The 24,136-nt window shown below is 39.7% G+C and overlaps 2 protein-coding genes across 3 annotated transcripts in view; one reads left to right on the top strand and one right to left on the bottom strand.

Moving 5' to 3' along the window:
* Positions 1-8,115, bottom strand: part of SPATA17 (spermatogenesis associated 17) — a gene marked incomplete at both ends in the record, with an annotated part of 160,591 nt that extends 152,476 nt beyond the window's left edge. Inside the window, one exon of the mRNA XM_080931526.1 lies at positions 8,000-8,115. Within this exon, the coding sequence (XP_080787652.1) occupies positions 8,000-8,115 (116 nt within the window). The remainder of the gene's footprint in view (positions 1-7,999) is intronic.
* A 256-nt stretch (positions 8,116-8,371) lies between these two features.
* GPATCH2 (G-patch domain containing 2) overlaps positions 8,372-24,136 on the top strand; it is a 136,956-nt gene continuing 121,191 nt past the window's right edge. For both annotated transcript variants that reach the window (XM_080919209.1, XM_080919210.1), the window contains exons 1-3: positions 8,372-8,505; positions 17,066-17,782; positions 22,556-22,617. In XM_080919209.1, the coding sequence (XP_080775335.1) occupies positions 8,444-8,505; positions 17,066-17,782; positions 22,556-22,617 (841 nt within the window). In that variant the 5' untranslated portion in view covers positions 8,372-8,443. The remainder of the gene's footprint in view (positions 8,506-17,065; positions 17,783-22,555; positions 22,618-24,136) is intronic.

Genomic DNA, 24,136 nt, shown 5'->3' with positions numbered 1-24,136 from the left:
TACCTTACAAGGATGATGCTCTTCTGAGTACTGTGCGTGCATATGTGTCTGTGTTCACATGTGTGTGTGCTTCTAGCAAATTTTAATTTCAAGTGTGGTTTTAATATCTAAAAGTATTTCTTACAAAGTTCATGTTAAATTCATGCTTTCCTCTTGATTTTTACCTACATTGGAAAAGTGACTTTAAAAGCCTTATCCATTGGTACCAATTTATATTCCTGGGTTTGTATTTACTGATAGAATTTTTTCACTTTTAGTTATAGGTCAGAATTTGCTACATTCCCACCCCCTCCCCAGGACTTAATGAATAGATGCCAGATAATATATATATGCTCTATTTTAAAGAGGCTAGAATTTTACCAAATGTAACCTCTGGGCAAAACCAAACAACTAGAATGAGTGGCAGATCTTACTTGTTTGCTTCTTCAAGATCAGATCTTACATTGGCTACAGTACTGTGCCTAAAATTCATTACAAAAATTTTTACTTAATTCAGTTTTTCAAAGTTAGGGTCAGATTTTCTATTAGTAATATCTTTATGCACACTCTAATCTTGGTTTATAAACACCCCCATTTCTCTTATAACATTTTTCTTACTAATCTGTTTATTTCACAAATAGTTTACGATTATGTAATGCTCAGTGCTTGACTAAGGAAAACATCAAAATAACCAAGACTCTATTCTCCCTTGACCCTCCACTTTTCAGTTTAAAACTTTATAGCCCTCTTAGTTTTACAGATCACTTTGTTTACCCCCAGATTTGTATATATGAATTTAAATTTCTATATTCTAAAACTGTCTAAATACATTTTTACCTTAATTTGTCTCAAAGATTTTTTATATCATAATGTACAAATTTATTCTTTTGGATTGTTTTTATGCCTGCAGTTGTGTGTGTGTTTCCCAAGCACACAAATGTGTAAATCATGACAAGAATGTGGAAATCAGAGAACACCTCAATGAAGTCATTTAGTCATTTCTTTACTCCCACCCTATGGGTCTTGGGATCCAACTCAGATCTAGATGTTTAGAAGTGGGTGCCTTCACCAGCTGAGATATCTCTCTAGTTCAATTTATCCCCATTTAAAAACTGCTGTGTATATATTGTCCTTATAAATATTCAGGTTGAACTTTCTTATAAAATAAATTTTAATGAATTATTTTGCAAGAAAACATTATATATAAAATTATCATGTACACAAATTGTATACATGAGTTCATTTCTATATGGACAACAGGAAAGTGAAAATTCTGAGTCAAATTATATTCATTCTGATGCTATAAAAATGGTAGTTGTAATTTCAAATTATAATTTATATTAGCTAGCTGTGTACTGCCTTGCATTCTGCAATATTATTTATTTATTGCTTCTTCTTTGGGGTGTCATTTAACCCATACTAGCCCCAAGCTCTGTGCTTAGCTAAGGACAGACTACCTCCTTACTATCCTGTCTTCCTGGCACTGCTTACAGGGGTGCCACCAACCCTGGCCTCACTTTGCTTTTCCAAGTCTCCTTCTATGAGAGCTGTTGGGTATTACCAGTGAAAGATAATATTTCTGCTTTTTAAAAGAATTTTTGCTTGTTTGTTTTGATGTTAGTCTCAAATTCACAGGAATCCTGCTTCATCTTTCTGAGTAAAGGCATTACATACGTGAGCCACTATTCCTGGCTTCCCGTGCAACTTTAATGCTTTTATTTTACTACCTTAGGATATTTAATAATTATTAAGGAAAGGATTGACTATTCATTAAGTGTTATTGAGACAATTACTCCCTGCATTTTCTATATAGACTAAAAATTGAGACTATTTTTCGTTAGTATTCTTAGAACTATGCTGGATATCTAAAGAATGTATGCTAATTTGAATGAAAATGCCCCCATAATGTCATATATTTGGATACTTAATCCCAGAATTGTTGGGGAAGGATTAAGGTGGTATAGCTTTGTTGGAGGAGGTGTCACTAGTGTCAGGCTTTGAGGTTTCAAAAACCTTTGCCTAGTTCCTGTTTGTGGATCATGATGTGAACTCTCAGCTACTGCACCATGTCTACCTCCCTGTGCCATGCACCCCCTATGATGGACATGCATGCTAACTAACCTTGTGATGCTATAAGCCCTGAAGCAAACACTTTCTTCTATAAATTGCTTTGGTCAGAGTGTTTTATTTTTATTTCTTATTAATCATTCCATTTATTTACATCTCAAGTGATACCCCACTTCTGGGTTACCTCTCCATAAACCCCCACCCACATCCACACTCTCCTCCCTCCCCTTTGCTTCTATGACAGTTCTCCCCTACCCACCTTCTCCAGCCCCACCTCTACAGCATCCCCCTACTTTGGGGCATCAAACCTCTACAGCACCAAGGGCCTGCCCTCCCACTGATGTCAGGCAGGGCCACCATCTGCTACAAATGTATCTACAGCCATGGACTATACACTCCTTGGTTAGTGGACTAGTCCCTGGGAGCCCTGGGTAGTCCGGCGATCCAATGTTGTTCTTCCTAGGGGTTATAATTGCCCCATGCTCCTCTTGTCCTCCTGCCAGCTCTCCAGACAAGGTCCCCAAGCTCAGACTGATGGTTGGTTTAAAGCATCCACATCTGCTGATGTTGAACTGCTGCTGGCTGAACCTCCCAAGGAATAGCTACATAAGGTTTCTGTCAGCACGTGCCTCTTAGCAGAACCAACAGTTGCTGTCTGCAGACAGGATGGCTCCCTGGGTGGGGTAGTCCCCTGAAGGCCCTTCTTTCAGTGTCTGCCCCATTTTTGTCCCTGTTTAGACAGAGACATTTCTGGGTTAAACACTTTGAGATGGGTGGGTGTCCCCATCCCTAGACCCCGGGTCATGGTCTGTCTTCACTGCACATTTCAGCTAAAGTCATCCCTGTTGGGTCCCGGGAGGCTTTCACTTCCCTTGCATCTGGGACCCTCCAGTGGCTACCCACACTCATCCTCCACTGCTACATAATTGATTTTCTGACCGTCTATATCTCTCTCCTGTTTCCTCCAATACCTAATACTGCCTGCTCCCACTTCCTCCCCTCCTCTCTCCCTCCCAGGTTTCCCCTCCCTCCACCTCCCTGAGATCATCCTGTTTCCCCCTCAGTGCAGAACTGAAGCATCCATATCCTGGTCTTCCTCCCTCCTAAGTTTCATATGGTCTGTAAGTTGTATCATGGACATTGTGAGCTTTTGAACTAATATCCACTTATCAGTGAGTACGTACCATGTGTGTTCATTTGTGTTTGGGTTATCTCACTCAGGATGATATTTTCTAGTTCCATCCATTTGCCTGTAAATTTCATGAAGCCATTTTTTTTTTTTTAAAAAAAAAACTAGCTGAGTAGTACTTCATTGTGGAAATGTACCACATTTTCTGTATTCATTCATCTGTTGAAGGACATGAGGGTTCTTTCTAGCTTCTGGCTATTATAAATAAGGCTGCTATAAACATAATGGAGCATTTGTCCTTGTTATATGTTGAGTATCTTTTGGTTATATGCCTAGGAGTGGTATAGCTTGGGTGTTCAGGTAGAACTATTTCCAATTTTCTCAGGAAACTCCATATTGATTTTCAGAGTGGTTTTACCAGTTTGCCGTCCCACCAGCAGGAGGAGTGTTCTTTCTCCACATACTCTACAGCATCTGCTGTCACCTGAGGTTTTGATCTTAGCCATTCTAACTGGTATGAGGTGGGGATCTCACAGTATTTTTGATTAGCATTTTCCTGATGACTAAGGATGTTGATCATTTCTGTAAGTGCTTCTCAGCCATTTGAAATAACTCAGTTGAGAATCTGTTTAGCTCTGTACCTTATTTTTTTAAATAGGGTTATTTAGTTCTCTGGAGTCTAACTTCTTGAGTTCTTTGTATATTTTGGATATCTACTGGATGTCGGGTTGGTAAAGATCTTTTCCTAGTCTGTGGGTTGCTATTTTGTCTTATTGAAAGTGTCCTTTGCCTTACAGAATCTTATCAGTTTTCTGAGGTCCCATTTATTGATTGTTGATCCTAGAGCATAGGCCATTGGTGTTCTGTTAAAGAAAATTTCCCCTGTGCCCATGTGTTCAAGGCTCTTCTCCATTTCCTCTTTTATTAGTTTGAGTGTATCTGGTTTTATGTGGAGGTCCTTGATCCACTTGGATTTGAGCTTTGTGCAAGGAGATAAGAATGGATCAATTTGTATTCTTCTACATGCTGACTACCAGTTGAACCCGCACCATTTGTTGAAAATGCTGTCTTTTTTTCCACTGGATGGTTTTAGTTTCTTTGTTAAAGATCAAATGACCATATGTGCATGAGTTCATTTCTGAGTCTTCAATTCTATTCCATTAATCTAGATCTATCTGCCATTTTCTGTACCAATACCAAGCAGTTTTGTTTTGTTTTTTAAATCACTATTGCTCTATAGTATAGCTTGAGGACAATAATGGTGATTCCCTGCAAAGTTCTTTTATTGTTGAGAATAGTTTTCACTATCCTGGGTTTTTTGTCATTCCAAATGAATCTGAGAATTGCTCTTTTTAACTCTAGAAGAACTGAGTTGGAATTTTGATGGGGAATGCACTGAATCCATAGATTACTTTCCATAAGATGGCCATTTTTACTATATTAATCCTGCCAATCGTTGTGCATGGGAGATTTTTCCATCTTCTGAGGTCTTCTCAGACTTTTTTCTTCAGAGATTTGAAGTTATTGCCACACATATTTTTTCATTTGCTTGGCTAGAGTTATACCAAGATATTTTCTATTATTTGTGTCTATTGTGAAGGATGTTATTTCCCTAATTTCTTTCTCAGCCCATTTATCCTTGGAGTAGAGGAAGGCTATTGATTTGTTAGAGTAAATTTTATATCCAGCCACTTTGCTGAAGTTGTCAGCTTTAGGAGCTCTCAGGGGTCATTTACTTTATACTATCATATCATCTGCAGACAGTGATATCTTGACTTCCCACTTCCCAATTTATATCCCCTTGATCTTCTTTTAAAACACTTTAATGCAGGAACTTAATGGTGTAAGAACTGTTTATACCAAGTACAAATTCAAACACACACAAAAAGAGGAAAATTTTTGATGTTTCTGATCTTTGACAAATGATTTTGTCTAACTAAACCAGACTTTCCTCTGGTTTATAATCAACTGATAATAAAAGGTACCATATAAGGTAACTATAATCATATTTTAAAAATTGTGTATGGTATGATTGTGTGCATGCTCTTGTGTTGTACTTAGTATTGAGTTCTGATGAGAATGAAAACTAAGTTAATTCACAACCCAAAATATACATCACAAATAGAAAGTTTTAAAAAAAGTAGAAAATTTAAATTAGCTTAAAACATTGTAACATGTTAAATGTCCATTTGGCAATCATAGTAACAAGTGAGAAGGTACTAAGTCAACCTGTCATAACCTTTTTTAGTTTTGAGTGAAAGTACTCCAAATTTGCCTCAGCAATGAGAAATGTATGATTAATCCCTATAAGATAAAGAAGAATTTCTTTAAACATAGGACCTTATCCAATAGTTCAGGCTGACTTTGAACACATTATTTAATCCAAGGGTTGGGGTTATATGACTGAGCCAAAATGCCTGGCAGGAGCAATATTAATATTACAAATAAAATTTTAAAGAAAAATTTAACATGTAAAAATAACAAACCTTGTTATTTAGTGAAATATGTTCACAACAAAACCATCTTATTCCAGTTCGAGTGATGAGATGGAGATCCTTTTAGTCACTACCTTGGTGTAGACACTGAGGAATGGCATTAGCATCAGGCTACTCCCTTCCTGGCAGGACACACCTAAGCCACTGGACTGGCAGTGTGGTGTTCCTTCCCACTGCACCAGCTACACCACTTTAGTGCAAAGAGAATTTTGTCCAGTGGAAGTGTACAGCACTATGTGTGACCTGTCACAAAGTATCCAGACTGATTCTCATTTTCCTTTCCTTCTGGATCAGGAGATAAACACATAGCTTAGAAGAATGCTGAAGAATTGCAAGTGTCTATTTAAAATGCAAAACAGAGCCTCACAAGAATTTCTGCTAGACATGCAGACTTCCTGGCTCTGAGACACACTGAATCAAAATCAACACATTTAACGAATATCCCAGATGACTGTAGAGGATTCATGAAGAACTACTGTATTCAGTAACCACTGGGGAATGACAAGAATTCGTCAAGAAATTTCCCTTTTTAATTTTTAATAATTAAAATTCCCATTACATTTTATTTATTATTTTTAATGTACAGTAGGTATATGTTTGAAGAGGTCCTCTAGCCTCTTCAGGAATGTTTCCTCTTTCCACTATGTGGATCCTGAGGATCAAACTCAGGTCATAGAGCTCGGCTATAGGTGTGTTTGTATCTACTTAGCAATCTCACTAGTTCATATTTATATCTTATATGATCACTTTTTATATAGTATATGGTATTACTTATATGATTACTTCTATGAGTGTATGATTTGGCTAGGGCCTCCCTGCCCATGCTTTTGGCTAGTTCTACTGTTTTAGGAATGTATTCCTCTGAATTTTCTAATTCATCCAAGAAGTGGTTGGTTCCCCTCAGAATATCTATACCACTATTGCTCCTCTGGACACAACTTCCCAGGTAGTTCAGCACTTAAGTACCCAGGATCTACACCTGACTGTGAATCCTGAGTGGGTTATTCCCTTTAACAGCCTGTCTAGCACATCCTGGCACTGTGAATGCTAGCTAGGGGGAAGGAAACCAATAGCTCAGTTTTGACTTAAGAGTGCATCACAATTCCTTTTTAACTGACTGCTCCACAATAGGCTGTCAACAGCATGAAAGATTTGACTTGTTTGTATTACACACTGGAGTCATCAGCAAACAAGAGCCTGCCACATGACTCTAAATGATCGCTAAGTAATGTCTGAATGTTAATTCCACTGTTCTATGCTTATTTAAAGATGATTAATTGGAAGTTTCAGTAATGTAATTACTCACTAAATAATTGTGGCTATTGCATTTTAGGGAGTAAGACAGTAGGGGCTGAAATAATGTTTAAAATAAGAAGTAAGAAGAAGCAACATTAGCCTACTTCTAGCAGAAAGAGCCTTACTATCTCACAGAAATTACAAGACTGAATTATCGGCTTAGTTGCTAGAGGTACTCAGTGAAATAACAAAATCATAGTTGAGATGTATGTTAGGATAAAACAAGCTCATCATGACTTTCTCACATTGACATGGTCACCACTGGTCTACTGCTATATTTTATCACATTATCACACAGTCACGTGCTTTGTGTGTGTGTGTGTGTGTGTGTGTGGTTTCTTTTAAGTGACAAAAACCGATGGGCCTTTGCTTCTAGCTTCAGTGCTTTTTCACTGACAGAAGGCTTAGGTGTGGGGGATGAGAATGCTGTCCTAGCCCTTGTCCAGTTACAGATACTAATTACCTTGTCACAATGGTGTAGAAATTTCACTTTAAGGGAAATGACTCACAGATGAATTGAATTCCACAATATTTGTGAGATAAGTGAAGCTCTGTGATATTCTGAGCTCATGGACCTACCTGGGCAACCTGCTTAATGTCAATTAGGCCAGCAGACCTTTGTCGTGCAAAATAGGTTTCACCAAACCAAACTGCTCTGTGATGATTTTAAGATATCGAGGGGAAAAAAAACCCACCCACAAAACAGTATTTCGAGAAAGAAAGACTCCCAAATATTGCCCAGGTCAGCCTTGAATTTCCTGTGTCACCCAGGCTGAAAGAGACTCACAGTGATCCTCCTGCCTGGTTCCCCAGTGAAGGATAACTTCATTTTGGGCTGTCCTTAATAATTCTATCTATTCTGGGATCTTCCTTAGAGCATATCAACCTATTAATGACTTGTCAATTTATATATATAATCCACTTTTTTTTTTTCCTGATCATGTTTGAATCCCCATGGGAAGAAGAATTTAGAACTATTTCCCGAATTTGTTAACAGTAAACTTCTTCTGAGATCCCTCTCTTCACTACTTACCGGTTCCTAAAGTAGTACTGACTTTCTAGAAAGGTCGACCGCGCCAGCAGCTTGGCTAAAGTAGCCATGGCCTCCAAGGCCTTGAGTTCACCAAATTTGTTACTATCAATCTCCATAGAAACTGGGCTGAACCAAGGGCACTTTCGACTTATTCCCCTTTCCTTTCGCTCTGTTTCAGTTTCAAGTAACTGGACAGAGAAATCGGATTTGTGGACATGAGAGCCGACTTCAGCCTTTCTCCTAGAAGCTCGAGGCACCAACGGAAAGGGTCCGCCAGGCCAAGGGGAGCGAATGGTCGCTTCCGGCTTCCGGTTTCCGCCTCCAGCCAGCATCCGGAAGTTGCTCTAAAAAATGCTGGAGAGCTGTGTGGAAGTGGCCGGGGCTGCGGGAGTTGGAGTCGGTCCTCGGGCCTAAGCCTCGAGGCCGCGCTCCCGGGTGTCGTTGATGTTTGGGGCCGACGGGCGCCCAGCGATCGGAGCCGCCGCCGCCGCCGCCGGGAAGAGCTGGTGAGCCCGGCGGGCGGTTGGGAACGGGGCGAGCGAGCAGGCGAGCAGCTCGCGGGGCTCCGGGTCAGGGAAAGCCGGGCACAGAATTCCTTCAGGCCGCGTTCCGGTTGCCCCTGCCAAACCGGACACATTGTACTAGATTCCGTAGCTGACGAGATTACAGAATTTTCCAGTTCCGGAAGTTTCTTAGTGGCAGAGACATCAGGCCCTCGTACTCCCTGCGCAGCTCGATTCCTGTAAAACCTAGAAGTTTTCCACCACCCACGAGGTCCTGCCCTAGTTGATGGGTGCTTTCCACTAGCCTTAGGTTTGGGGTTGGAATTTATCTTTAGTGTATCCTGACCCATCATCGCTGTAAGTTACCAAACTGCGTTCGCAAATCACACTTGAGATCTTTACAGCATCCCTCGCAGGCACAGAAAATTCAAGAGGCAAAGTTTTGCCGTGCGTGCGTGCCAGAGATAGTAGCTACGTTTTGGATTTTCTGGTTGAAAACCCTGGTCGCCCAACCTCCGCCCCCCGACCCCCATCTCCGTTTGTTTCAAAGCTTTTCCCTTCAGAGAAACATTAGTGTAACAAGAAAGTAGATCTCCTGGGGACAGTCTTGAACCATAAAAATCTGACCAGTAAGTCAAGAACCGTGACTTTAAAGTTCATACCATTGGGCTGTGAAGTTTGATTGCATCACCGACGACCACTGAAAAGTTAAAAGAATATCTTAGGTCAGGTGTCTTATTTGGCTCCACTCTAGATATCATTTTGAACGATTGTCATTTTTCTTAGACTAGTAGTTAGAATAGTAGGAGATGCTTTTTTAAATGGGCAATTTTAATTGGCGTACGCAGCTTGGAATAAGAGGCACAGGCATTGGTTTTCCTTAGCTTTGGCGTTGTACATGTCGGAGGAACCACCACAGAAAAGATAAAGAAACTTCCCAACATCCTGGTGTTTCCTCTAAAGCGTACTTAATGTTTCCCGTAGATTGGTCTGGTCCTAGTAAAGAGGAGTAATTAGTAAGCTAGTTGACAAAAACAAACAGACCCCATTTACTCTTCGTCTTGCTTTCTGGCTCCTATCCTATCACGCACAGATAGCGCTGTATATTACTCGTTTATTAATTGATGTGTTATTATTCTAGGCAGGAGTCGTTACTTGCAGTAGTGTTTTGACGTGCTAGACAACTTATCGTTTGTGATGAGACCAGAGTGTCATTAGCACCTATCTGCTTTTGTTTTTTGAAAGAAAGTCTTAAAATGAGTCCTAATTATCAGAAGAGGTGCGTTCCATAAAACCGGAACCGTTTTTTTTTTTTCTAGTTAATGTGCGTGCTGGTCCACTGCTGTCTTACCTCCTTGACCAGCAATCTCCCTTTCCCTTCCTTTCTCTTTCCCTGTATGAGGCTGAGTTTTGCCCTATAGCTCAGGCTTCCCATCTCAGGCAGTCCCATCTCAGCCTCCCCAGTGGGATTATAGGCAAGGTGCTGCCTTACCCAGACTTTGGTATTTCTCAATGCAGTTTTTTCTTTCATTCTTAGAAATGCCTTTCTTGATTGTTTTATCTAGGTTGTGAAATCCCCCATGCCATTGGTAGTTGCTAAGTAGTTAATTAATCTTGGTTCTTTCTGTAAGTGTACGAACCTCCTCTTAGGCACCATGCATTCTTTTTTATTGGATATTCTCTATTTACATTTCAAATGTTATCTCCCCCCACCCCCACATACCAGGTATTCCTTACAGCCTAGATAAGGTGACAGCAGAGGTGAAGATAACTTAAATAATGTCTCTACGAGATTTATTTGCAGTATGATTCTAGTGTAAATTCTTCACCATCCTAAGCTGCTCATGTTATGTCTAAGGTAGTATCTATAGGCATCTATGAAGTAGAAAATACATGCCCAGATTTGTAGACTAGCCTGTAATTTCTGAGATTGTGTGTGTGTGTGTGTGTGTGTGTGTGTGTGTGTGTTGTGTGTGTGTGTGGCTTTGTTTTGACAACAATAAAAAAACATTAAAATAGGTTTTGGACCTTTGCTTCTGTAATTTCATTCTTGTTTGATATTTGATTTTCTTTACATCTGGAAAGCAATATAATAAAAACTGCTTGTTTTGAGTAACAGGGGTTTGTTGTTTGTTTTGTGTTTTGGTTGCTTAAGGTCTTGAACTCAGTTTCCTTTTAGCTTTTCTTGATCCCACATATTCCTCAAGTTAAAGATCAAAGCAATAGTTTAATTTGGGGCAATTACTTGTAGGTTAGATTCTTAGCATCTTCTGTGTGTCAAGCTGGAAACCTTTAAGCTTTGGTCATTTTCTTTCATTCTTACCTCACCCTCAGTAAGGTGAAATAGTTTAGTTTATTTCACTAAACTATTGGTCTATCTTGTTCCCAAAGCAGAAAAGTTAAAATCCTTGTTTTCTGAAGATTTTAGTAACATCACCTTCTGTCTGTGATTTGTATGTCTTACATGTTTTTGACATCTGGTGATGTGTAAATATTATATTAGTTGTTTTCATGCCCTAATCTAGGATTCAGGATGTATATTCAGTAAATATTTACTGTGCAGTTATCATGTGTAAGCAGTAAGACAGTTCTTATCCTACCAACACTTGTTGACAGAATAATTACTTTTTAAATTCAAAATTTTTGATCTTGTTTGACTTAGATTCTGACTGCATTTTGTCTAGGCATTAAAGAAAATAATTGATATTTTGAAAGGAGTTAGAGGCAGTGAGAAAAGTTTGGCTGACTCTTGAAGTCAGTCATTAAACAAGTTAGATGAATGAGCTCATATTATCAAGTCATGGCTGAAAAGTGGAAATAGACTTTACTCTTTTTTTTTTTTTTTTTGACTTACAGGTCAGCCAACTAAGTTTGTAAGATTTTTCTAGGGTAAGGAGGAAAGGAATTGGTTTCCTCAGATGTCTCTGGTGACACAGTGACAGAGATGTAACTTCCAGCAGACAGGACAATGGATGCAATCAGTAAGCTTTTTGTCTGCTCAGGAGAATGGATTCGCCTGTTTGCTAGATAGCGTTGTGATCCCTAACTGGGGAAGAGAGAGTCTTCTCTTTAACTCTTCTTATTCATACCTATGTATTAAAGAAGGAATTGGATGCATTGAAGGCAAGGCCTCAACTGTGTAGCCCAGGGTAGCCTCACCATTTGAGGGAATTCTGCTTCTGCCTCCTTAAGTACTGAGGGCACTACAACATGAAGAACTGTATTAAAGGGTTGCAGCATTAGGACAGTTGGGAACCATTGATGTAGACTGTAAAACAGAAACAGTTTTCCTCCCTTAAAACTGTGAAGGCCAACTTTGGTTGGACTTAGCAAGTGTATTTTACATTTAGTTGCCATTAATAAAGTAAATAAACTTAGCAGAAGAAAGAGTCCATGTTTTAGAATAATCACAGTGGGAGTATGATTATTAACTAGGTGATAAATTGTATTTGATTTTGTTTTTCTCTTTTCATATATTGATAAATGAAACTGTTTAGTTCCATTTGGAAGTATTTTGTTTGGTTTTTAATTAACTCGTGGGTTCATTCAGTAGATATACATTTAAATATTCTCTTGTTACACTGATATTTTAATAGTATCAAAAACCTCTCCCCACTCCTCACCTCCCACCCCCGACAAATATATTCCTAACAAAAAGGTCTCTGCCTGCCTCTTAGGAATAGCAGTCGCTGGAAATAGAAGCATCAGAAACAATAGTTAATAGGAAAACAGTTAACTGAGTTGGGTATCTGTTTTCTGGGTTTTCTTTATATTACTCTCCTTACATGGATTACAATGCTATGTACGAGCATGAGTTAGAGACTATGTAGTCAGAGCAGTCTCAAAAGCAGGGACAGGAAGAGGTGTTATCTGTCAGTGTTCAGTCCTGGAAAGACAGAAACAGGACTTTAGGACTAAGGGCAGCTTTGAGGTTCTTTCAAAAAGCATTAATCTTTGGGAAGAGAAAAAAAGCCTCCTCATGCCATGTTCTGTTCCTAACTGGCATACAGTTTTTTTTAGGAAAACCATTTTTTTTGGAAACAATGGTAAGGAACTCAAAGATGGTAGTTTATTAATAGTGCCTAAAAAGATCATGAAAGCAAACCTGATCTGCAACCCTGCATTTTGAAAACAACTGGCTCATCCAATCCTGGAACAAATACATTTAATATTACTTAGCATAACCCAACACTAGGCAGGGAGCTCATTTATTGATGAAATCTATGACTATAGCCCGACTATAAAGCCATTACTGAGCTGATGGCATAGAGGTTCCCAGCCATTTCCTAAGATTTCATTTCTAAATGGGGGTCAAATGAAGAAACTTCAAGTAGGAATAAAAAACAACTCAAGTGGATAATCACCGAGCTTCTATTAATTCAGATTAAAACTCTGGCAGTTTGGTCTGTCTTGCTTTGTACAGGAAAGTCTTGCCTTTCTTATTTCTCCTCTACAAGGTAAGGACTTTGCATAAGGAAATAAGTACGCTGATGATGAAGTGTCTTAGTAGAGTGGTCTAATGTTGCTTCAGTGACCTGCCCGAACAAAGGATGTACGTGAGCTGTTGGTGATATGGTCGGTTACAGTTTTTCTCTGTCCAGTTCATGCCCTTTTACCTGAAAGATGTAAGTGAAGCAGTGTGATGTGAATTGACTAATATTGTTGACTCATCCACAGGGCTTTTTTTTCCGGAACTGAGTTGTGGTCTAGTTAGAGCAAATTAGGGGTGAAAAAATGACCGACTTCATTAAATATATATTTTTCTGTGTTTCTACAATTTTGAATGAATCTTCTAATTTTTAGTTAGTTCATACTTGAATGATACCGTAGCATTCATTGGATTCTTCTAGCTAAAATATTTTATTTTCTTAAGAGAAACAAGAGAAATTGAGTAATACTGGCTTAATTTGAATGAGATTCTAAGAAAATTAGCTTTCATCCTTACTCATGTTAACATTTTGTTAAATCTTACTAATTATTGAAACCCTTTTCCAATAAAACTTAGTTGATGAGGAGCTAGAGAGATGCCAAAGCAGTTAAGAGCCCTAGCAACTCTTCCAGAAGACACAGGTCCAATACCCAGGTACCCACATGGCAGCTCACAACCATCTGTAATTCCAATCCTACAGGAATCCCCCCAACACCTCCTTACATACTGTATGAAGTGCTTTGACATACATGTAGTCAAAGCACTAATACATTAAATAAAAGTAAATGAGAAATGTTTTTAAAAATCAGGTAGTGAGTACCATATTTCAGTAGACTAGCATAGCGACGCACATTAAGAACACTGACTGACTCAGGTATGTGGTGAGCGCCACTGTGTTAGTTCTCTAGTTGAGGAGGGATCTGATGAGAGTCAGACTTTTGGGGGCCTCACAGAAAACAAACAGGCACCAAGACTGCTGCCTTTCTCATCTGAGGTGGTGTGCCAAACTGCCTTTAAAATAAACTATAATTTTACTTGGAGACTTATTTATTAATTTCATGTCTTAACATGTAATTTTGAACTATCTGTTCACTCAGTGATAAGGCCATTCTTGTCTTCAAAAAGCAGTTATTCCTGAACCATTGATAGAACTTTGTAGAGAAAAGATCCCAATTTTAATGCATATAAAACTGTCTTTAAGTGAATTTTGTTTAAAGATGCACTCTTATATTCAGAGATAATTGGCTTTTCAGATTACATGCTTCGGAGAACTGGTTTTAAAGAGAAAGAACAAGTCATTAGTTGCACTAAGAGAAAACAGTGACAGTTGTTAACACACAGGTAACAGATAAAAGATCTTGCTTATCAGACAGTCAGAGTTATAGCTCCTGTTGGCTCGATAGCCACTTTGGACGAGGAGCATAGGTTTGTCTATGCTGTGGTCCAAAGCCAGAGTTATGTATTAATGATGCCTTTGGAAGGAAGAAAGAAATCTCACGATTTCTAGTTTGTTTTTAAAATGTGTGTTTGAATCACCTTGTGTCTGAAAGCTGTTGTGAATATTTTTGTTTATATATTCAGATTGTGAGAGAGCTGTGTCTGGAGCTGGGTTAATTTCCTGTCTCAGGCTTTACTCTACCAGCCCTGCAGGGTACTTTCCCTGAACTCAGTTCATCCTCACCAGCCATGCTGCTCGGCATCTTGTGCTGATTTAGGCTTTCTAGATCTTTCTGTTGAGACAGTGTACCAGGTAACTAAACATGAGCCCTTGACTTTTATACTGTCGTGCATTAAGCCTGTCTTACCAGTTAAGTAGTGAAACAAAGCTATAAAATGTGGGCGGTGGACTTGTAGCCACTGTTGTTGCCCTTGATAAGCACTGATGCTCTGGGGTCAGGTGCTAGGACTTGAAGCCTTATGCACCACTCAGGTAGGTCACAGTGACTGGTCTCTTGCTGTTTCTTTGCTTGTCATCCCAGAGTAGTGTGAGGATGCAGTAAGGTAATATAGGTTACATATTGACAGGTATTAACGCTCAACCTTTAGATGATGTGTGTAGGACTGTAAATACCAACCCATTAAATCACTGAGTATGCCCTTCGTTTTAAGTGAAAATAAAAAGTTACAAAATGTCATAGGCAATTCTCTAAAGTTAAAATATGTAGATGATAGAGATTGTATATAAATAGAGATTATGTAGACCAAGAATTGGAAAACTGCTTGGATACCACTTGATTTTATTCAAAATAAATGAAAACTACCTAATGGGACTCATTTATTTATGGCTACTTATAATGAGAAGTCCACTAATAAGAGACTGTACGGCCTATACAGTCTAAATATTTGTAACCTATCCCTCTTGAAAAGTTTGCTTACCCCTTTTATAACTCTACAAGATTTATTGGCCTCTAGAAAGCTGTTGGGAATATTTTGATATCTTGGGTACCTGCTAAACTCAACTTTAGAAGTGATAGGCCACAGTTTTTAAAAGAAAGGTAGGTACGCATCTGAAGCACCTGGGCTGTTGAATGATTGTCACACTGGCTAATGTTAACTCCACTGGGACTGAGTGTGGAAAGAACTACTTTTTAATAAAAAGCTCCAAACTATCCAGTTGCTGATGCTTGCTGACAAAAAGACTTATTAATAGTCTGCTTCAGACTGTGGGTGACAGCCCTGCAGACCACCGAGGTTCTTCAGACTGTGGGTGACAGCCCTGCAGACCACCGAGGTTCCTCAGACTGTGGGTGACAGCCCTGCAGACCACCGAGGTTCCTCAGACTGTGGGTGACAGCCCTGCAGACCACCGAGGTTCCTCAGACTGTGGGTGACAGCCCTGCAGACCACCGAGGTTCCTCAGACTGTGGGTGACAGCCCTGCAGACCACCGAGGTTCCTCAGACTGTGGGTGACAGCCCTGCAGACCACCACCGAGGTTCTTCAGACTGTAGGTGACAGCCCTGCAGACCACCAAGGTTCTTCAGACTGTGGGTGACAGCCCTGCAGACCACCGAGGTTCCTCAGACTGTGGGTGACAGCCCTGCAGACCACCGAGGTTCCTCAGACTGTGGGTGACAGCCCTGCAGACCACCAAGGTTCCAGTTTGGAATGGAATGCAGTTTCTACATTGTTTGCTATGAGTGTTTGTTTAGTGGCTTAAAGATATGCCCACAGTTTGGTTAAACTTTCTTTTTGTATCTGATACACATTTGGAAATGCTGCTCTGTGCCTCTGCTAGTATGGCACTGATGGCGTCAAGTGTATGGGGGTAGATCATATCCCTTCTTTACTTAGGAATTAGTGGGCTGGGAAGGGACTGAGAAAATTTTAAAGCAGATAATTTTAGAGAAGAGGCCAGTGTGGACGGAGAAACAGTGATTTATGCAGAAACATATTTTCTATGATTACATAATAATCATGTAAAAAGTACTGGGATCCTGCGCGCACGTGTGTGTGTGTGTGTGTGTGTGTGTGTGTGTGTGTGTGTGTGTGTGTATTGAGTATGTTCACCCATGTTGCATGTGGATGCCAGAGATTGGATTGTAATGGTCTTCCTCAATCATTTCCCTACCGTATTCTTTTGAGATAGTCTCATTCAACCTATAGCTCAGCCAGTGAGCCCACAAGATCCGCATGTATGTACCCAAGCGCTGGGGTTACAGATGTTCTCTCCCACGCCCAGCTTTTATATGGGTGCTGGGGATAAAAGTGTAGATCCTTAGACCTGTGCATCAAGAACTTAACCTACTGACCCCACGTCTACCACCAACTGCCACTGTATTTAACCTGTCCTGAAGGGATTCCAATGTTAGGAATTTATCTTTTGAGGTAGGGTCTGCTTTGTATGCCAGACTTACTTCAAACTTAAATTTAATACTTCTGTCTTAGCTTCCCGAGTGCTGGGATTATAGATCGGTATGTGCCTCCACACAGAGCCATTTCTATATTAAATTTAAAAAGGCCCCCAAACTTAACCTGAATCAGATTGAAGTTGTCATCCTTTAAATAGTTCAGTCATATTCCTTTCAGACATCTTGTGGAGAACTATTAACTATACCCATATTTAGAGTGAATTGCTTGTGTGGAAAACTAGGTTAATACTTAGTGACTTTTTTGTGTTCTCTAAAACATATAGGCATTTCAGCCGAACAATGGAAGAGCTTGTTCACGATCTTGTCTCTGCACTGGAAGAGAGCTCTGAGCAAGCCCGAGGTGGTTTTGCTGAAACGGGAGATCATTCTCGAAATCTGTCTTGCCCCCTGAAACGCCAGGCCAGGAAAAGGAGAGGGAGGAAGCGGAGATCCTACAATGTTCACCACCCATGGGATACTGGCCACTGTTTAAGTGAAGGCTCTGATTCTAGTTTAGAAGAACCAAGTAAGGACTATAGAGAGAAGCACAGCAGTAATAAAAAGGACCGCAGCGACTCTGATGACCAAATGTTAGTGGCGAAGCGGAGACCTTCTTCAAACTTAAACAACACTGTTCGAGGTAAGAGACTTCTGTGGCACGAGTCTGATTTTGCTGTGGACAACCTTGGGAACAGGACTCTCCGCCGGAGGAGGAAAGTGAAGCGCATGGCAGTGGATCTCCCGCAGGACATCTCCAACAAAAGGACAATGACCCAGCTGCCTGAAGGCTGTAGAGATCAGGACATGGACAACGATAAAGCTAGCCAGTATCCAGAGTTTACCCGGAATAAAGTTAAAAAAAGGAAGCTGAAAGTGATCAGACCAGGACCAAAAACCCAGGAGGAAGGAGTAATTTTGGAAAGTGAAGAAATAAGCCAGACCAACAAGGACAAAATGGAGTATGAAGAACAGAAGGCCTCCGATGAGCTCAGGAGCGAAAGGTGAGTTTTCTCCTCCTCCCCACAACCATGTCTGGGGGCCTGGGGCTCAGTGTGTTTTATTAATTAATTAATTTTGTTTTTAGATAATTATATGTTGCCATAATGATAGTGATATTACTTTGTAACTAGGCTTGAATTTGTAGCATTTTCACAGGAAGCAGAATTGCCCATTTGACTTATGTAATATTTATTGGTTGTGTTATAATTGTTTTGATTTCTAGCTACAAAGTGAGACAGTGACTTTTCTGTGGGAAAGGGGATGCTTTTGGATAATAGTGCTTTAGGATGAGTTTCATTGTGTAATTAGGGAGCCATGGCCTTCGGAGCATGTTAGGGCACACACTCATTATTCTGTTTCCTGGTGTTCAGAGTTTATACTCTGGGGTTCATGGGGCTTGGAGTGTTGGTCTATAGCTTGCTAGGGGGATTCTGATCACTTAATAAATATGAAGACCTGATTTATGGTGTAGAGTCAGCTGATCTTGGCTCTTAACAAAATGGAAACTGTAGCATTCATTTCTGTCTGTCTCAGGAAGACTGCCGTTAATTGTCACATGCTCGTCGCATGTCAGACAGAGTGAGTCTTTGCCGTTCATCCAGCTGTACTGCTTATAAAAACAGCTAGTGTGCTCATGTGTTCAGCACATGTCCTTACATCTCTTAGAGCCAGAAGAAAATGAGTGCTTCTGGGGAAAATGTCTGAGTTTTCATTTTAATTGTATTAAACTTGGACTCATTTTAACCTTGGCAATTGTAGACTTTGGATATTTGTGTTTGCGTGACAGCAGTTATGATAAGAACCCAGGTCGAGTTAACAGAACGATAGTTTTATTAGACACTTTACTGTTTACACAGGTTTTCCTTAAAAAATCAAACAAAAAGATTTCCTTCTTTCCAGAAAATAGTTTTTGCACAGGGATAGGGTTGGATGTATTCTAGTACTGAGTCCTTGTGACCAAGGACCTCTCAGCCTAAAGCAGCTAATGGGGTTGCTCGCTGCTGGGGGTGTGGCAGCGGTGAACAGTCTGATGGGAGTTCTGGGTTATTCAAAGGTCAGCTGCCTTGTTCCCTAATTTCGAAAGCTCTTCCCTCTTGCTGTCTCTGCCTCTTTTTATTGATCTACTTCTTACTTCTTTTTCCCCTGGAACCATAATGAGGCAAAACCCTTTCTCATATATTTCTCATTTTTTTCAACCAAAAATCACTGTCAGGGATAGATATTAAGTTTCCCAGTTCCTCACATCTCAGGCACATAGTTTAAATATCATATTTTAAATCAAATAATTTAAACTAAATTTCCCCTGAATTTTAAACTTTTCTTTATACCAGTTTTCTGCTGCCACGGAAGGGCTCAGTGCAATTTCTTCTGTAGAAGGATTGCTACCTGGTTAAGGTGTTTTCTGTTCCCATAGCTTTGCATTTTACAAAGGTTTATATTTTCTTGGATATGATTTATAATTAAGAAAATTGTGTGTGTGTGTGTGTGTGTGTGTGTGTGTGTGTGCGTGTGTGTCCGTGCGCACATATGTGTATGGCAAACATCTGCTTAACTCCTGCACTATGCACGGATGGCATACAGGCTAATACTAGGACGGAATGTTCTGTGTGAGTGGGGACTTCTCACAGGAGCTGTGTTTCAAAGCGAGAGCTAAGACTTGTTCAGAAAAGGGAGGACTGGAGAGTAAGCAAGGAACGGACAGGCGAGTCAGATCCGTGTGGGAAGAAGTGTCTGCAGCTCAGGCTACAAGACCATAAAGAGGAGCTGAGGCTGCAGCAGCGTTTCTTTAAGGCCTGTGTGCTATGGTGTTCAGATTTCATCACAGAGGAAATGGGAATTTTTGGCAGTGAAGAAACTTAGCACAACGTAATCTTGGCAGTAGTGTTTTGTTGACCTTTGATTGACCTTAGTTCATACAGTAGAGGGTAGAGTCTGCGCTTGCAGACAGCACTTGCATATGTCTAAAGTTCTGTTTGGAACACTGGTACTCTCAGATGATGCCTGGATTTTATTCATAGAAAGAACAAAAATGAGCCAAATGGAAAAGGGATTAATATTAATATGTAAATGTTTCTCATGAAACATATTTTCACCTGAACAATAGTTATAAAAATCATTTCCAAAAAAGGAGTCAAGATACTTACAGACGAATTGTCATGTGCTGTAGCTGCTGGAAATGAAAGGCCTTTCTTAAGTTCTTCTTGCATAGCAACAGGGAGGTATTGTAGCAACTGGCATGGTCTCAATAACACAATACAATTATTTTATGTGTCCATAAAAAACACCGCAGTAGAGAGCAAGGATCACTAAAGACTGGTCTTGCAGAATCTAAATTTCCATACATCTTGGTACGCCATGTGGTGGGCAGAGGCGAGCTTGCTTCTTGGAGGAAGAGCATGAGCAAGCGTGCCAGACCCGAAAATAGAAAGATTTACAAGGAAGCCAGCCCTTAAAAGTCCTTGATTAAACTGAATTCTGCAAGTATAAACTAAGACCTTTTATTTCTTACATTGAAAGCTATCTTAGGTGGTAGATGTATAGATGAATGTTTTGTGAGTTTTTAAAAAGTAATTCTAAGTTTACAGAAATGTTGCAAAGGCAGTTTGCAGAGTTCTTGCCTTTCACATTCTCATCCTGAGTCCATTGCCTCTCCCTGTTGATATTTTGTTACTATGGGACCCCCATCACAGTTAATGGATACAATGTGTTTTATCAGAATTGCTGTTGGTCTTCTGTTTCTGTTAACCTGTAGCCAACCAGTTATACTGTAGAAAGGTGAACCTGGTTGTAAATAGAATAGATTAGAGTGGTAAATCTGAACCCAGAGACATTGACAGCAGAAACATTGTGAATTGACTCACTGCTTGCAGGCTGGTAAATACTGGCGCTCTGTGGTCAGGCTGAACTTGCCTTATTAGTAAGCATTGGTCTAATTGGACAATATGACTGATCTGATTATGGAAGGCTACACTAGACTTTCCAGGGCATCCTATAAAGTGTCTGTCTTTAGGGAATAGGAGGGATTATGTACATTTTATCTTGGGGGTTTCCAGAAGAGGTATTGTGCCTGAGGTATGTTAAGGATGGGGTTAAAAGGAAAACAAGAAAAGCAGAAATAGCAGTTTGGACCTTGTATCCATAGAGGGAGGTCAAACTTCTGTACACCTCTCTCTCCTACATAGGTGGGTGGTCCAACCCGTGAAGTGTTTATCATTTTTTATGCAAGGATATCTGTGTTTGTAGATGGGATGGCATAGCTTTGATACCTTAGAAACATTGTTGTATAGGAAACTTGGAGAGTCAATTGGAAGAAAGTCTAAAAACTGAGACTCTTGACAAATTCTTAGACCTTTCATAATTTATTTTTGAAAAGCAGATATAAACTGATAGTTTGTATGCAGATGCTATGATGTGGATTTAGATCCTTAGCAGTGACTTTCATCATAAATATTTTATAATATTTTAAACAGGCTAATGTGCCTGATTTTAATAAGCTAGGCTACATTGTTTTACGTTTTTTGTTTTGGGCTGGAGAGTGAAGGCACTTAGAACAGGTCTGATGCTCTGCGTTCTGTTTTCAGAGCTCACATGGGGAATGGGTTGAACTGACTCCCATAAGCTGTACCCACAGACGAATCTTCAGACCTGTATATGCACATGTATGCACAATCACACAAATAAATACTTTTTAAAAGTTTTTATTTATTTATTTATTTTTGTACATTGGTGTTTTGACTACATGTTTGTGTGAGTGTTGGATCTCCTGAAACAGGAGTTACAGACAGTTGTGAGTTGCTATGTTATTGCTGGGAATTGAACCTAGGATCTCTGGAAGATCAGCCAGTAGTACTCTTACCTTTGAGCCATCTCTTCAGCCCCCAAATAAATACCCTCTAAAAAGACTATTTTAATTTTAAAGGTCACCAGTGACAATTTCTTGATCTATTAAAATCAAGAGATAAGAGTAAGCAAGCAAGTACCTAAGAGCTTTTAGAATGACAGTTTTCTGAGAGGCCAAGCCTTCCATGGTTTGTACTTAATTTCTTTATACTTTTTCCTTAACTGGCCTGTCATATACATAATATTGTTTCCATTAGAACCATACTAATGCTGTGTTATTTTTGGAGTATATCTTATTTATTTGAATTTCCAAATTAAATTTGAACCTGTGTCTTGTTCTCTAGTTTATACAGAAAACTGAGAACCCTTAATATTGGCTAAAACTCACTTTGTGGCTTGACTCTGTGCTATGGCACTGCCACCCGTATGAATTCTTCTCCTCGGGAAGCAATAGGGTTGATGTGAAATTTTCAGAATAGTTTTTGTATAAAAGTTATAAATATGGTCATGGAAGTCATTTCACATGGGTTTTGTATTTCTGTGCTGAAGAAAGTTTTGGCCTGCCTCTGAGTGGGACTTTCCTGTCTTATGGAGCTGAGGCTGGAGCTGAATCACACAGCACAGCAGAAGGGAGCAATGAGCCTTTGGTGAGAGTAGACAGTAGAGTGTGTCCCTGTGTGAGCACTCCGCAGTCACAGCTGCTCTGTCCAGGTCTTGGTAGACTCCTGGGCCTTTATGCCCCCTAATGTGCTCTGTGGTTAATGGAACTGGGACAGTTGATGTTTGATGTGAATAAAAAGAAGACATCTTATTTTCGTTCAGATCTTTGCCAGGCTCAGGTCCATCTCTGGGCCGCCCTGTCCTCAAAGCTTGAGGACTGAGGGGATCAGTTGTTGTTCTGATCTGCTTCATTTGTCTTCTTTTCCTGCTCGTAGTGACTCCAGCAGTCTCAGCAGCACTGATGCCGGCCTGTTCACCAACGATGAGGGAAGACAAGGTACCAACACCACTCCCCTTTAGAAAAGTCCATTTTAGAGCTGTGCATATTACTGGTTATTGTATATGCTGCTAACAGTAACCCCTTGGCATTACAAACGCTACTTAGCGGCTTCTATACTTCACTGGTTTCTATACTTCCCAGAAGATGTCTTGGCTTCCTAACCCAGTTACAAATTCTAAAAAGTAGCACTTGCCACTAAGCTTTGCACACTTCATTGCAATTGGTTTCCTTTAGCAAGAAAGACAAGACACCAAGTTTTATCCTTCTCCTTATTCCAGATGTTTATAAAACTATGTAAGCATTCAAATGGATTTGTAATGGTTTGCCACTTTATTCACTTGTATTAATGGCTTTTATTAATTCACCATAATTAACTATTAAACACAACTATCTTATATTTGAGGTCTTTTCTATCCTGCAAAAATCCAGAATCGTTTTAGACCTCAGAATCGCAGTACTTTGAGGAGTCCTGCTTACCTGGGCTGACATCACCTACTCCCATCAGCTGACTTCTCTCTCATTCGTTGTTGATTATAAAGTTGAGCTAGCCATAGGTGTTAGCACAGAGGTATCTTTTTTTAAAAAATGCAATAATAAGTCCAGGAATGGTAGTGTATGCCCTTAATCCTAGCACTGGAGGCAGAAGCAGGAAAGTGGTATCTGTGAGTTCTACACCAGCAAGGTTACTTTTGAGACTCTGTCTCAGAAGCCAAACCAATCAAACAACAACAAAAAGGATGCATTAGCAGAAAGTAGGTTCTACAGAAAGAAACAGATTATATATTGTCTTAGATTTTTAAGCCATTCAGTGATTTTTTTTTTTTTTATGGGAAAAGAAAAGCACAGTAATATTGCCCATACTTTCTCCCGAGGTTCCTTGGGAAGGAGGGCACATTAGATGGCCACTCTTTTCACCTGCGTGTGCACTGACTTTATCAGAACAAGTCAGTAGAACCACCTTGGTAATCTTACCCAGCTTATAGATGTTGATATAATCAAATAAAATGATAAACTTTAATGAAAAGGAACTTCTTGGAAAGCCTCGTATTTTTTAGAAGGCACTGACTTCAGAAGAAATAGCAACAGTTATTGTGAGTTTACCGTATCTCATGCTGCTGAGGGATTTTCTGTTATTTAATTTACTTCATTCTCATTTCATTTCATTCATTAAGAACTGTGTGAGTTCCCAATCTTTATTTATTTTAAATAGGGGAACTAACACAGCTGAAGTGACTTTCTCCATGTTATAGGACAATACATTTTTAATTCACCCATCACCATTCCTTGCCCAAGTTTTTAATGACTGTTTAATTTACTTTTTAACAATATAATTGCATATCATACAAAAGTGAAGTCAAATAACTTCATTTTTCTAGTTTCTTACTTACTTATTTATTTTCTGAGACAGGTTCTATGTTTATATAACACAAGCTGGCCTTACGTTCTTTAACCATGCCTTAACCTTCGTGGTGAAGTAGTGGGATTAGGCTTGTGTCAATACGTGGTATAATGCTGT

The sequence above is a fragment of the Micromys minutus genome (genome assembly GCF_963924665.1).
Source record: "Micromys minutus genome assembly, chromosome: 1".
Lineage (NCBI taxonomy): Eukaryota > Metazoa > Chordata > Mammalia > Rodentia > Muridae > Micromys > Micromys minutus.
The sequence above is the reverse complement of the archived record's forward strand: the minus strand, read 5'-3'. Positions and strand labels throughout refer to the sequence as shown.